The 16495-nt window shown below is 37.8% G+C and overlaps 1 protein-coding gene across 1 annotated transcript in view; it reads right to left on the reverse strand.

Moving 5' to 3' along the window:
- LOC147361222 (ankyrin repeat domain-containing protein 26-like) overlaps positions 1-16495 on the reverse strand; it is a 74881-nt gene that overhangs the window by 21978 nt on the left and 36408 nt on the right. Inside the window, exons 14-20 of the mRNA XM_086334956.1 lie at positions 15268-15296; positions 15101-15173; positions 11269-11517; positions 9650-9732; positions 6099-6217; positions 4468-4638; positions 2651-2684 (exon numbers count right to left, since the gene is read on the reverse strand). Coding sequence (XP_086191082.1) covers positions 2651-2684; positions 4468-4638; positions 6099-6217; positions 9650-9732; positions 11269-11517; positions 15101-15173; positions 15268-15296 — 758 coding nt within the window. The remainder of the gene's footprint in view (positions 1-2650; positions 2685-4467; positions 4639-6098; positions 6218-9649; positions 9733-11268; positions 11518-15100; positions 15174-15267; positions 15297-16495) is intronic.

Genomic DNA, 16495 nt, shown 5'->3' on the forward strand with positions numbered 1-16495 from the left:
GAATGAAATAATGCTACTTGCAGCAACAAAGATGGACCTAGACATGCCCACACTAAGTGAAGTAAGTCAGACAAAGACAAGTCATGTTGCTTATATGTGGGATCTAAAAGGAACTTATGACATAACAGAAAGAGACCTACAGACATAGGAAACAAATTTACTCACCATACAGGAAAGTGGGTAGGGGAAGGGATAAATTAGGAGGTTGGGTTTAACATATACCATTTTATATATAGACAAGTGTATATAAAATAACCAGTAAGGATCTACTGTACAACATAAGGAACTACATTTAATATTCTACAATCAGAATCTGAAAAGGAATATGTGTATGTGTGTGTGTGTGTGTGTGTTAGTCCGTCATGTCCAACTCTTTGCGACCCCATGGACTGTAGCCCACCAGGCTCCTCTGTCCATGGGATTCTCCTGGCAAGAATACTGGAGTGGGTTGCCATTTCCTCCTCCGGGGGATCTTCCCGACCCAAGGATCAAACCCAGGTCTCTTGCATTGCACGTGGATTCTTTACTGTCTGAGCCAGCAGGGAAGCCCCATTTATATAATATACACACACATATACATATATGTCTGAATCACTGTGCTGTATACCTGAAACTAACACAATATTGTAAATCAATTATAATTCCATAACAACACCACTCGCTACCTTTAAAAACACTGCATCTGATACCTCCTATACAGCTACTTCAAGTAAGAGCCTTAGCTCTATATATATTTAAATAGATGAAATTTCATACAAAAATTATTTTCTTAAGAATATGCTACCTTTCTAACATTTTAATAGGCAATTGTAAGGCTTATACCTATTGACAACTATACTAAGCACTTCTACAAACATCAATTAACTCATTAGCTATAATGATTCTGGAAAGGAAGACGTTAAAACTATATAAGTAAGCTGCAGGCTTTTCATCAGGTCTTCTGACTCTGTTAGTCCTCTTACATCAAACCACAGTTACTTCTCTAGTACAAACATATCAGTACAAAATAATCCTCCTATTTCATTCATGGTATATACACTAATGGTAAATAAGGTAAAATTTAGACAGCTCTTCTTAGAGAATCATGAGATTCTTTGCAATAACTTTCATTCTCTCTTCATACTGTTTAAAATAGTAAGATGGGGGAAATACAATGATAAACAATGATCACTAAATGTACACTATGGCACATATATCACTGTTTTCAGAAGTTCCTTGCACTGACACAGGACACTACACAGAGCAGAGGGTCATTTTCTCTCAAGTACAAGAATGACTTCCAAAGTATGGTCTCTGAACTGCCTGTAGTTTCCTCCTTACCTTTAGTGGAAGTGATAAACTAACCTAAATCATCTATCAAGGAAGGGAAATCACTACCAAATGCCAGAACAGCTACTGTTAGTAGCAAGAGGTTTTTTTACTTTTTTTCCTTGGTGGGAGGGGGACTTTTATAAGTTTATTCTAAAGAAACAACTTTTTAAAGTGTACAAAAGTATTTTTACAACTGATGTCACAGTTTTTATTAATTGAAAAACTGTAAATGATATGAAAAGGCCGTTGATAGGGTACTGGTTAAAAAAATGACAGTGGAGCCAAGAACAGACTCTGATTTAGACACTGAAGGTGATGACGTGCATGGAGTGACCGACACGCTCACTCCAGAGCACAGGGACTTTTGGTCGGGTAATGCAGTCGTCGGTGGAGCACACACGGTCCTGGCCTAAACCACAATCAGGGTCCCGGCTCTGCAAGACAGTCGCAACAATTTTGAGATCAATTCCTATGGAAAATATTAAAGGCCTCTCCTCGGATGAGGCCATGGTGTGTCCCGACCTGACTGCTGTAGACAAATGGATTTGAATTACAAATACTACTTTCCCAAGCTCTTCCTGAGAGCTTTTCGTTGTGGGAGATCTGCAGCTAGGACCTCGGGGATGGGACCCGGTCCGTGTTTGAGAGGGACATTGGGTGGGGGAGTGAATTCCTCTGCTTTGAGATGCCACTTGGGAGCTCTGCAGAATGAAGGACAATCAACTTCAAGAGTGTTTGGTTTCTACCAACTGCTGGAAAAAATCCACAGGGGGCATTCCTGCACCTCTTGAGGATACCAGTTAAACACACCTTCCTTGAGGACTCTACTGTGAGAGAGAACCCAGCTGGGAAAGTGGAGCCACCTCTGAGCTGTTCATGGGGCAGGTGGCCTGGAGGGCTGACGGGCACAGAGGGAGGGGGTCCATGACCCTCAGCCACCTGCCAGATGGCAACAGGGAATTTTTAGAGTAAAGCATGTCGCCATCCTCAGAAGCAGTTTCAGATGATTGAGTTAGGTTATCAAGGTCATTCACATAATTAATTTGTTCTTTGACCTACACATAAATAATACTGGTTCACAAAGTCCTCAAAATATGTATAAAATATACCAAGTGTACAAAGGTGATAAATATCTTCGTCAAAGCAAAAGCAGAGCCTTCTTAAAAGAACAGGTTTTTATCAACAGGATAACTTTATCAACAGAGTTTCTAAATTATGTTTTCAAAGTAAATGTCTCTTCAGCAAAGGAAGATTTTCTATTTTGCCACTATTCCTTTTACAAAGTATTTTTTAGAGGATAATATATTTTAAAGTTAATATTTTTTTTTTTTTACTATACCTTCTTCTTTTCATATGCTGTTTTCCTTGCAGGCCTAAAAAAAAAAAAATGATTCTTTTCAGGCTAAAATTTAATAACTCGAAAATATAAACAATACCTAAATGTTTGTTTTTTATATAACATCTTTGCATTCATAAGTAATTTCTATAAAAGGATGAAACAACAAAAAAGAGTAGCATTAAAGGACAAAGAAAATACACCTGTAATATTAATAAAACATTAAATTTAGATCAAAGGAAAAGGAAAAACGTAACACTACTTGCATTATGTGATAGAAGCAGTATACCAGGGTTTTTTGCAGTTGTCATTTTTTAATAAGAACTAACTTTTATGGCAATAAAACCTATTTCGGAAGTATTCTCTAAGTCCTTATAAGAAAGAAACCCATTTTTTATCACCATGATATTAGCTTTTTGAGGGCTTATTATACAATGGCTATGCATTATTACAAGCATTTGACATGTCTTAAAGGCATTTTAATCCTTGCGATCATTCTGGGAGATAGGTAATATATTAGATCCTTTAGTTAGGAAGAAATGGAGCAAAGAAAGGCTGAGGAACTTGCCCAAGACCACACAGCAGTTCACCAACAGCCCAGGAAATCTGGCCTGAACACTGCTGTTCCAAAATATGCTGAGAAAGTGATATTGAAAAGTCTTTTTAAGTAATATGATACCAAATGAATCTATATTATTATTTCATGTCTAGCTATAACTACAAATGATAATTCTGAATCTTAAAACATATTTCTAACAAAACAAAAAGACTTTAGATGTAGGCAATATTGGAAATCTACTTTCAATAAAGATTTGTTTTTTGTAAAGAAATTCATCAATACACATTCATTCAACCATTCTGCTGTTTCTTTATGCATCTGACATACACTTATTGAACACATAATATGTGTTAATGAAACTTTTAGTACAGGAAGCATGGTTTTGTCATTTAGATCTTTATCATCCAAAGTAATAAACTGTAAAAGATTGTTAATTGTTTCTATTGAAAATAAACAAAATCCTCCCCTTTTCCCTGGAAGCTATAAACAACTATGAAGTTAATATGATGTGATGTTTCAGAGCACCTTACAAAATCATAGCTACCCACGATGATACTATCAACTAGAATCATCAAGGAATGATTAAATCCTACTCAGTATAACCTAAGTATTTGTAAATCATGATTATATAATTTTTAAAAATCTATGTTTGATAGAATTAACTTAAGTAATCATCTACATATTCATTTACATAAGAATATTATGCTTCAGAGCCAATGAACAAGGCCTTACCAAAATCTACATATGAACAGAAGTACATATGTACATAATAATCATGTATAATAATAATAATGTACAATTAATTTATTGTAATAGTTTAAAGATAATGTCATATAATCAATAAGCTTTTTAATTTGGAAATGCAAATAAGATTAAACTCAGTAAACACTTCCTCCTCTGGCTCATTTCCAAGAGCATACACACTCTACACGCTCCCCTCTTAACATAAAACAAGAAACTCTTTTGAACTCCACATTCCTCTTCAGTTACCATCCAGGTCTCCATTGCCTGTCCCAGTAAGTATTCCCGACAGAGCTGTTTAGGTGTATTCACTACAGTCCAGCTTCCAAGTGGACTATTTACTGAAATGACTTCTGGCCAAAGCCACGAATCCTCTCCTTAACCTTTCGGCAGTGTTCATCCAGTAGAGTTGAGGATTCTCTTCTCTTGGCCTGTATACTATTTATGCTGCTCTATTTCCAGAAGAAGTATTCAGTGCTAATATTTCTTCCCCTAGAAATAAAGAATTTGTCCATGTTACCTGCCATCATCTTGATCCACTTTCCTTAAAATGCTGTCATCATTCACGTGCAGCAGGCCACCAGTCAGTGAATCTGTCTTTTCAAATATTGGTGCAATCACACGTTCTTCCAGTGTCCATTTGTTATCGTTCTTTTTCTTTACTTCCTTCCTGTGCACACCAGGATTGCTACTTTAAAAAGTCCAAAAAAAGCCAATGTTTTCAAATAATTCGACTAATAAAGAATAAAAAACCAATTCTTGTAAAATTCCAACTCTTACCCATATTAAGTCATTGATTAATTCATAAAACAGTTATGAAGTACCAACCATATGCAAGAAAACAAATTCTTCCTTCAAACAGAGATATATAATTATGATACAATATGATATGTAAGAGTTGACATATGAAAGTGATAAGTGAAATAAGGAAGGATTTGCAGAAGAAGTGAAGACAGGAGGTCAAAAGGAAGAGAAAAGCGAGAAATCTTTCTACTGGGAGATTAGAATGTGAGTACACAGATCAGGCACACGGCATCTAGGTTGTTTCCTAGGAACCTGGAAGGAAAAGTACAAAATACATGGAAGAAAGTAGAGAGATGCTCTGGAAAGACATTGGGAAGAACCTCAAGGGCTACACTGAAAACCTGGAGTCCACTGCCTAAACACCATGACTCTTAGACATGGGAGTCATAATTAGATTTACTCTGTATTTTTTTGTTTTGCTTTTAAATACAGTAATGTTTAATTTAGGAATTTCCCTGGTACTCCAGTGCTTAGGAATCTGCCTGCTGATGCAGGGGGCACAGGTTCGATCCCTGGTCAGGGAAGATAGCACATGCCGCAGAGCAATGAATCCTGTGCTCCACAACCACTGAAGCCAGCACCCTGGAGCCCATGCTCAGCATCAAGAGAAGCCACCACAATGAGAAGCCCAAGCACTGCAGATGCAGAGAACCAGCGCAGCCAAATAAATTAAAAACAAAAACAAAAACAAAAAACAACCCTCAAAGAAAAAGGTAACACATAATTTAGATGATTTTTAAAATGACATGTGGCACATCCACCATGAAAGAAGAAATCAAATTTAGGTGGGGTTGGGGGCAGTTTACTTGTAAACCACCCACATGGGTGACATCAGCATCATGGATGAAAGGCAGGTGCCTCATCGGCTCTCCCGCCACCAACAGCAATCTGGCTCCATCCATGGACATACTCAAAGTGCTAGGAGAAAACTGCCAACCAAGAGTACTCTATCCAGAAAAGGTGTCTTTCAGAAATGAAGGAGAAATAAAAACTGTCCCAGACAAAGCAAACCTGAGGGAGTTCATCACCACTAGTCCCGCCTCATGAGAAACGCTGAGAGAAGCCCTCAGACTGAAATGAAAGGATGCTCATTAGTGACATAAATTTAACTTTACAACACACTGGTTAAGGCAAGTATGCAGTCAACTCCAGAATACTCTAATACTGTAACACGGTGGTATGTTAACAAAGGAACTCTAGTATTGAGGCTAAAGGACAAGAGTATTCAAAATAACTATATCCCTAGTGAAATATAAAATTCATAAATCACAAACATTAGCTCAAGTCAGAAATGATTTTACAGGAAAATAACAAATGACCTACTGTTAAATATTGATATAGGCTTACCTATGAGAACCTTTATTCTCCATAGCAGAAAACGCCTGCTTGTTATTTCCTCCACTCTTTCTCTGCTGAATCAGTCGACTCTCATCAGCAGCATCTTTGTGCTTCTTTTCTTCTTCAACCTTTAATGAAAGTTTGACACTAAGAATAATTGCTATTACCTAATTCTAGAGACTCTGTTTTCAATTTATTATTTGACTCTGTATTGGCCCTGATTTTAAGTGATAAAAATATATTTGTGCTTACATAAATTTTATCACTTACAAGTCACTGAAATTTTTGTAAAATGTGCTTTTTTCTGAGGGAAAGAAACAAAATTCCCAAAATTTCAAGAAAGGCTTTTTTAATAAGATACAATTATTCACATCCAGTCTTCCCCATCTGACTGGCAGAGGTAGAGAAATAAAAACACACAACATCTGTCCTCTTTGGTCTTTACCACCTGGATTTTCCATTAAACAGTCAGATGTAGAGGATGTGACACCTTAGTGTTTCAGAGACAGAAAGGAAACTTTCTTCTTTCTGCACTAAAGCTATTCTTTCCCCACTGCCTTTTCTAATTCTTTTTTCATTTGGATCCAGGAGATAGCAAAAACCTGATGGTGTTCACTGAAATATATGAACCAAAGTTTACCAAAACACAAGGAGCAGAATGAAACTGAGGAGGTGTTAGTGTGGAATTCTGGAATATAAGTAATGCTTCCCAATTCCACATTCAGTAACCATCAAATTTTATAGCTAGAGGGTATAGAAATAACTATCTACCTTTGCCCCACTGTTTACCAGTAACAGCTTTAAAATAAAAAAAGGTTAAATGATTTGTTCAAAGCGCCTAAAGTGGCATTCCCTAACATTTTATGGCACCAAAAGAGATGATACAATTCTATAATCTTGAATCTGATAAAATTACCAAGTGAATTCCTCAAATGAATCAGGTAAGTTAAAAGCGTGACTTTGGCAAAGTAATTTAATTCATTAATTGGAGTAGGGTTCATTCTCCTTTTTCTTTAAAGGAGAATAGCTACATTTTTTTTCTTTTTTTGTCTTACACAAAAGACCAAGCAAGTTAAAAAACCTACTACTGAAGAAAGAAAAATCTCACAGCATCTCAAACCTCTGTTCTTTCCTTTGGAGATAAACACTTGATTTTTTTTCCCCTTTTTTTGCTGAGGGTTTATACTACCTATGGGCTTCCCTGGTGGCTCAGATTTTAAAGAATCTGCTTTTAATGCAGGAGACCTGGCTTCGATCCCTGGGTTGGAAAGATCCCGTGGAGAAGGGAACAGCTATCCACTCCAATGATATTCTGGCCTGAAGAAATCCGTGGACAGGGGAGCCTGGCCAGCTATAGTCCATGGGGTCGCAAAGAGTCAGACATGACTGACCAACTCTCACACACACATATACTACCTATGTGATAAAATCACACATATCAAAACTTACTACATTTTAGTAAACAACATCGTGAAGAGGTCTCTCTCTAAAGAGACATCTGAAAGTGGTGATTAAGGCATATGTGGGAGCACATGTATTTGTTATTAAAAACATCCTGGCCATGTTGGATATCTAAGTGCCAGGGACTGAGGAAAGCAGAAAACATCACACATATTCAATCACAATGAAGAGATTAGAGGGAATATGTGTTTATGTCCCTTCTCTCAGTTTCTGCTTTCTTCCCATTCTGTGGAAATGCAACTTATATTTAATCCAACAAAGTTAAAAAAAAAAAAAACACTGCAAAATCCTAGTTGATCATACTCCTTAAACACTTTCCTTGGTGCTTATTCTGGCTCCGAAGGTTACATGGTGTACAGCTCAATGAGTTTCCCAGTCCATATGAAAGACTGACAGAGACAGAATTTGATTGACTGAAGGACAAAAGCCATGAAAACAGTTTCCTGAATTCCTATTATTTGGATGGCAGAAATAATCTATTTCTACACAATTACCTATTTAGATGACCCCACTTTATCCATAAGTAGAAAATCAAAATCGACCAGATCATCCAGAAAGGGAAAAACCAAGCAAGAGCAAACAAACCTCTACCTCTTTTGGAAGCTGAACGTTCTCTTTTTCCAAAGCTAACAACACTACTTGTAACATGTCTATTGCATTCTTAAACCTCTGCATATCCTTCTGTAATTTTTCATTTAGATACACTTTGGATTCTCTGTGACTATTTGGTGGAGAAGAATTCCCGTTTTCTAAGTCGGGCTCCATGCTTTCATCCTCACTAGCACTGCAATTATCTGCATGCAGCAGCTTCTGGAACCAGTCCTGTATTGGTTTGCTTTTCTTATCAGTATTTTTAACAACAGCAGGAGTACCGTGACTTTTTATTTGAATTACGTGTTTCATCTTACCGGAGCAGACAAGCCACAGACTAGACTGACGTGTCTGTCCGATGTCTATTTTCCAACTGGTGGGATTTTGCCTCATATTGTCTGACATTTACATATCAAACTCTTGGTCTTCTTTCACTTCAAATGTAACTACCTGGTCCCCTACTTTTTTATTTTCTGCATCATTATACAAACTCTCCTCATTTTTGGTAAACACACGTTCAATATCTAGTTTATCACTTTCAAAGTCTATTTTATTTTCACTGAAACAAAGCTTTGAAGATGACTGACAAGCGTATCCCGGGGACCCATAGTTTATTCAAGGAAAAAACATTTTCAAGACTGGGTTCTTTTTGTTCAGGACATACTTGGAATACCAGATTCTTTACTGTCTGAGCCACCAGGGAAGCCCAACAATACTGGAGTGGGTACCCTATCCCTTCTCCAGGGAAATTTCCCGACCCAGGAATTGAACCAAGGTCTTCTGCATTGCAGGCAGATTCTTTACCAGCTGAGCTACCCAGGAAGCCCCTACATTCAGTTATATTATGTTCTAATATCCACCAAACAAAGTGGAGAAAGCAATTTTAGTAATATCTACTGATTTCCCACCCTGAAATGAAATAAATTAGAACGTTATTATTTGTACCCTAAAAACAAAGGTCCAATCTAGAAGGTTCGATTCTCTTAATAGGCAACTGGGTTGATTCTATGACCCCACTCTCTCCCTGAATGTTCATCCCAAGTCAGTTATGCCGAGATCACAGGCAGAATGAATCTTTCATTTTGGCATCAGTGGCTGGCGATTTCAACGGAAAACCTTGAGCCACTGGGAATGATTTCTCTTTACATGTATCTAGGTCAGGGGCCGTCATATTGTTCATAATTTCAACTGCTTAATCTTATGATTCAGTATTTGATATCACCTTCTTAATCATGTAATGAAGTTATAAAAATGGAAGAAATAAACAATCAGGAAATTTTTTTCCCTCAATTCCAAAGACGAACTATAAATTACAATAGATTCTAACAGTATTTTAAGTTGTATAATTAAAGTGCTATAAAAACTATTAAATTATTATCTATCAATTCTAAAAAGGTAATTTTGAAAGGCAATTTTATTTGTTATGGACTCTGTTACACACTGTATTGTGTTGCTAAAGCATAGAAAATGGTATTAAACCAGAAATTTAAATTTATAGTTTTACTTACCTGTGTATGGTTATTTTCATCTCCATCAGGTTTTTCTTGTTCTCCCTCCAATATCACTTCCAAGTCTAGTTCTCCTGACAAATCTGCATGTTTAGTTAAAATTACTTAGAATATTTAGATAAAAGATATAATCTTTATTTAAAACACAGATTTAAAACATTGTATCAAATGACAGCTTAAGTCGATATTTGTCTTCAGATGAATATTTACTTCTTTAAGAAATACTTCCAATGATCAAAAACTTCAACAAACCATTTGGGAAACACCAGATGTCACCAGGATACAGGCACACAAACACCTCGAAGGTTCATTCATGAATTCATCCAAGCATCAGTGAAAAAAACAATCAGAAACTAAACACAATTTCAAAATACAGGACAGACATATAAAGTCACAGTATATTCTCTTCTCTACTTCATCACAGTACCTTTTGAACAACACGCCAAGCTTCAACTGCATTATTATTCTTAGTTTACAAAATTCCTCTTACTTTTTATGCTTTTATCAATTCCTTCATCTGAAATGCTTCCCTGTACTCTTCTGACAAATTACTTTTCATCTCTTAAGACTCAACCTGCTTTGTGAAGTTGCCCTTGATTACAGCTATCTTTCCCCTGATAAAGAGGTATCCCTTTCCTTGTAGCTACCTTAGTACTTTGTAGATTTTTCTAGTGTACCTTTCTAGACTTCTCTAGTGATAGATATAGGTCTGAACTATAAATTATTTCTTCACATGTCTATCCTCTTGGCTTCTAGACTGCAGAGGACAAGCTGTAAAAAAATCACCTTAGTATAAATATTCTTTATTTTTTTCAATAATTACTTGTCTACCTAGGTCTCACAAAGAGTCCCAGAGTTCTAAATATAATCCTGCTACCCATCCTCAGATGTATGCTAAATACTAGCCTAAACGAACTTGCTTCCTCCAAACTCTGTTATTTATTATATTACTATGGTCAGAGGAAGAATGTAAGCTCCTTGCTAAGAGATATTGTTTGGCTGCAGGTTGCATAAAAGGAGTCAGCACAAGGTAGATTTTGCCACAAAATCTAATCCGAACCGTCAGAAGGACGGTAAGGCTGTGCCCAGGTGGTGCATGGCTGAGTGCCCTGGGCTTCTGCATTACCTTCTTTGTTTCCTCTGTTTCCTGGCAGCGGGGACTGGCACGGGTGATGGGGCATGGAATTCCCTACCAGAAACACCGCTGCACTTTTCATCTTTTCTTTATCTGCTATGGTCTTCTGTCCGAGTTCTGTGGGTGCCGATTGATTTTTGGTCACTGATTGGGACGCCAACGGACGCTGATCATCAACTTTCAAATGCCTGGCTCTTTGACAAGTCTCACTATTGAGGCTCAAACTAGTCAAATCCCAATCTGAAAAATCTGAAAACAAAGTTTCCATTTATCAGGATCTGAGTAAGAATACAACTCTGACTACCTCGTACAAAGTCTTTCTTCAGAGAATCAGTTCCACGTCCCCCTTCCCCTCAAACTCACTACTCCTTCAGAGGTGACTCTGTCTTACATGTCACTGTCATTCATGAAGAGACATTAACTAACATGTCTCCTTTCTTCTACTTTTTATGTTCTAGTATTACTTTGATTCAATCTTTATTACCTTCTTTGCTTCCTCTGTTTCCTGGCAGTGGGGACTGGCACGGGTTAAGGGGCATGGAATTCCCTACCAGAAACACCGCTGCATTTTTCATCTTTTCTTTATCTGCTATGGTCTTCTGTCCGAGTTCTGTGGGTGCCGATTGGTTTTTGGTCACTGATTGGGACGCCAAAGGACGCTGATCATCAACTTTCAAATGCCTGGCTCTTTGACAAATCTCACTATTGAAGCTCAAACTAGTCGAATCCCAATCTGAAAAATCGGAAAACAAAGTTTCCATTTATCAGGATCTGAGTACGAATACAACTCTGTCTACCTGTATTTCATAAGAACTTTATTATTATTTTCCTTCAATATACAAATATTTTATTAACAAAATTCATCTCTATTTTACATTTAATTTTGCACGATAATATTGTGTGTTCTAGAGACCATGGTTTTAAAAACACTTTTAATGAGTGGTACTACTTTCATTAATGGTAGAAACCTAGACAACATATTAAAAAGCAAAGACATCACTTTGCTGACAAAGGTCCGTACAGGCAAAGCTCTGGTTTTTTCAGTAGTCACATGTGACACTGGACCACAAAGAAGACTGAGCACCAAAGAACTGATGCTTTCAAATTGTGGTGCTGGAGAGACTCTTGAGAGTCCCCTGGACAGCAAAGAGATCAAACCAGTCAATCCTAAGGGAGATCAACCCTGAATATTCATTGGAAGGACTGATGCTGAAGCTGAAGCTTCAATACTTGGCACACCTGATGCGAACAGCTGGCTCACTGGAAAAGCACCTGATGCCGGGAAAGACTGAGGGCAGGATGAGAAGGGGAGGGCAAGAAGAGAAGGGGGCGGCAGAGGATGAGATGGTTGGACAGCATCGCTGATTCAATGGACATGAACTTGGGTGAACTCCAGGAGATGGTGAGGAACAGAGAGGCCTGGCTGCAGTCCATGGGGTCACAAAGAGTCGGGCACGACTTAGCAACTGAATACCACCACCATCAACAACTACTTTAATTTCAATGAGACAGTCTTTCCTCAATGTAGAAATATCTTCAGAACTCATTTTTAAAGCCTTGGATAAACATCATAACCTGGAGAAGGAAATGGCAACCCACTCCAGTATTCTTGCCTCTTGCCTGGAAAATCTCTTGGACAGAGGATCCTGGCGGGCTATAGTCCATGAGGTCGCAGTGGTTGAACACAACTTAGCGACTAAACGAAAATATCATAAACTTATATAAGAAATGATGGCCTGGTGTGTGACTAATTGTTTCCATGTGAAAACAGGTAAGTCTAGGACCACACTGGATCCAAAGAGCACAGAGGGGAGACAGGAATGAATACACCACAAAAAACTAAAACAGTCAGATCTGAATTTCTTAAGAGAAGTCAAAGAAACAAGCAAGAAATGTAAAGGTGAAGCTTAAAACCCTGGGTCAACACAAGGGCCCCTTTATCGTTTTACATCCAACCACTTCAATGTTTTAAAACAGTGGTTCTCAAGTGTCCCCTCAGAATCGCTGAAGTCCAGAGACCCATCGAGTCAGGGGGTCCAAGAGGTCAGAACTATTTTCACAACAACACTAAACATTACTTCCATTCTCATTCTATTCTGAGGGCACAGTGGAGTTCTTCAGAGACACAATATGTGATATCATAACACTAAGGACTAATGGAATTAGCAACTATGATGGTGTGTGCTTGTATTTTAAGTTTTTCAGTTTTATTTTCCAATATAGTGAACAACAATAGACTTAAACAAAGTTCCTTGGAATTTTCAATAATTTTTAGAAGTATAAAAGGATCCTAAAGCCAAAAACTTTCAGAATCACTGTTTTAAAAGATTATGTCTATCGAATCTAAGGTTTGATTACTTCCCCTACTTCTAATAATCAAAGATACCACACACACACACACACACACACACAGTCTGCTAATCAAAACATCTGATCGGCCTACATTCACCTGTGTAACAACACTAAAATGAAATAATTATAAGCAGAAATACAACTGATATTAGCAAGTGAAGCTTTACTCTAGGTAAAGGTCAGAGATCAATTAAGCATTTTTGGACACTGGAAAAATCTTCAGTTCAGTTTAGTGGCTCAGTCCTGTCCGACTCTTTGTGACCCCATGAATCGCAGCACGCCAGGCCTCCCTGTCCATCACCAACTCCCGGAGTTCACTCAGACTCACGTCCATCGAGTCAGTGATGCCATCCAGCCATTTCATCCTCTGTCATCCCCTTCTCCTCCTGCCCCCAATCCCTCCCAGCATCCGAGTCTTTTCCAATGAGTCAACTCTTCACATGAGGTGGCCAAAGTACTGGAGCTTCAGCTTTAGCATCATTCCTTCCAAAGAAATCCCAGGGCTGATCTCCTTCAGAATGGACTGGTTGGATCTCCTCGCAGTCCAAGGGACTCTCAAGAGTCTTCTCCAACACCACCATTCAAAAGCATCAATTCTTCAGTGCTCAGCTTTCTTCACAGTCCAACTCTCACATCCATACATGACCACTGGAAAAACCCTAGCCTTGACTAGACAGACCTTTGTTGGCAAAGTAATCTCTGCTTTTCAATACGCTATCTAGGTTGGTCATAACTTTCCTTCCAAGGATTAAGTGTCTTTTAATTTCATGGCTGCAGTCACCGTCTGCAGTGATTTTGGAGCCCAGAAAAATAAAGTCTGACAATGTTTCTACTGTTTCCCCATCTATTTGCCATGAAGTGATGGGACTGGATGCCATGATCTTAGTTTGCTGAATGTTGAGCTTTAAGCCAACTTTTTCACTCTCCTCTTTCACTTTCATCAAGAGGCTTTTTAGTTCCTCTTCACTTTCTGCCATAAGGGTGGTGTCATCTGCATATCTGAGGTTATTGATATTTCTCCCAGCAATCTTGATTCCAGCTTGTGCTTCTTCCAGCCCAGCGTTTCTCATGATGTACTCTGCCTATAAGTTAAATAAGCAGGGTGACAATATACAGCCTTGGCGTACTCCTTTTCCTATTAGGAACAAGTCTGTTGTTCCATGTCCAGTTCTAACTGTTGCTTCCTGACCTGCATACAGGTTTTTCAAGAGGCAGGTCAGGTGGTCTGGTATTCCCATCTCTTTCAGGATTTTCCACAGTTTATTGTGATCCACATAGTCAAAGGCTTTGGCCTAGTCAATAAAGCAGAAATAGATGTTTTTCTGGAACTCTCTTGCTTTTTCGATGATCCAGCGGATGTTGGCAATTTGATCTCTGGTTCCGCCTTTTCTAAAACCAGCTTGAACATCTGGAAGTTCACGGTTCACATACTGCTGAAGCCTGGCTTGGAGAATTTTGAGCATTACTTTACTAGCGTATGAGATGAGTGCAATTGTGCGGTAGTTTGAACATTCTTTGGCATTGCCTTTCTTTGGGATTGGAATGAAAACTGACCTTTTCCAGTCCTATGGCCACTGCCGAGTTTTCCAAATCTGCTGAAAAATCTTAGGGTCTAATAATTAATCTCTGAGAATTCCTGAGAATACAGAGAGTCCAAACTGAGAACTTAAGGGTATTGAAACATATACAGAAACATCTTGAGTTCAAGCTTACATTTTAAACATTTCTTGTTCATATGCTTGTAAATATCTTTTTTTTCAAAACATGGATACCAACAATAACATTTGCCTTATGTATGTCCAATTCTTCAATTAAATTTGCAAAAAGAAGTTAGGAGTACAAAGAGCTAGCATTTCAAATATTTCAGTGTCCCTCCTTCCAGAAGGGACTTCCCTGATGGCTCGATGGTAGAGTATCTGCTAGCAATGTAGCAGCCAGAGTTAAGTGTGTATTGCAAAATTTACCTGAATTAGATGTTTCTGGTTTCTTCATTCCGACTGTTTTATTAGGAATGGAATCTTTCACTCCGACTGCAGGCTGAATTGGTTTGGAAAGAAGTTGATTAATAAATAATGTACATATGATACAATCCACAGTTCATAATTCAAGATAAAAGCATAAGTGTTTTTACCTTCACATTAGGACATTTCTCAGGAGAAGCTAAAAGGCAAAAGGGACACAGAGTTAATTACATGTAAACATGAAAGCCAGCTGTACATCCAGGCAGAGTTAGTACCGAGCAGAATCCTCGTGCTCAGCCTTGACATTGAATACATTCTGTTTCAGTGTCTTGTTTTTAGGGGGATGTTAGGACACAGGCAAGACAGACATAGGAATCCATTATAGATAGTGAAGAAAAAACAGGAATACAGGTTTACCAAAACATGCAGTAAGATTTCAAAAGTAACATCATGTTTTCAAAGACTTCAGAAAATATTAAAGAGTACATAGACCAATGTGAATGTGCTGACTGATGAGGAGAAAATTAATCTTAATCAGAGGAGTAAATCATGACCCCAAGAAGATAAATGTGAAAGCTGATGGTAAAATGCACCAGTATATCTTGAATGCACTATAGCAGTAACATTTCCACCATTATACTGCAAGTATTTAACATGTTCTTCAATCTGTCCAGTCATTTAAGAAGTGCACAGTTGGGATGACAGTTCAGCTGAATGTATAATTCATTTCTCATCAGAGAAAGAGTAATGAACTGATTGGCTCGAATATACACTTGTAGAAAAACGGTTCATAAAAATACTCATTTTTTTCCCATACCCATGTGGGCTACTGGTATGCCTGCACATCTTGGCTCCTCTAGTTTAGTCATCTTAAAATTTCTCGATCCATTCACGCAAGAAGGCATGTAAGACACACTTACAAAATAATGTACAATAAATTCTCAACATTGAAATACAATGATCAAAAAGGAAATAATAAATTTAATTGCCACAGAATTATTAGATGTTAAAAATCTTGCATGTTTTAAAATCAGTGTAGTATTTATTGAAAATAACAATTCTAGCATTTAGGGAATGAAGCCTATCAATCTGTTTTGTTTCAAAACTTAGTTTGGTTGGGTACATCATGCTAATGCTTCAAAGGATTTCTGTGAAACAACTGTCAAAAAATCAGTTATCTTAAAAATAAAAAGTCAATCCCTCCATATTCAAATCAATCTAATTTGAATAACAAATACCAGTACCACATATATCTTTGATGTCTATAGTTACTCGGAGTAGCTGGGGTTGTCCCTACTTCTAGCACCCCCTCCTGCCTCCCGTATTATCGGGAACAACAATGATCTTATCTCTTTTCAGTGTAAATACACTGAAGCCATCTAGATGGAGTTCTCTCAA

Source organism: Bos grunniens, chromosome 13 (assembly GCF_055505025.1).
Source record: "Bos grunniens cultivar Pamir isolate PY7600 chromosome 13, Bosgru_T2T1.0, whole genome shotgun sequence".
In the NCBI taxonomy this organism is placed as follows: Eukaryota; Metazoa; Chordata; class Mammalia; order Artiodactyla; family Bovidae; genus Bos; species Bos grunniens.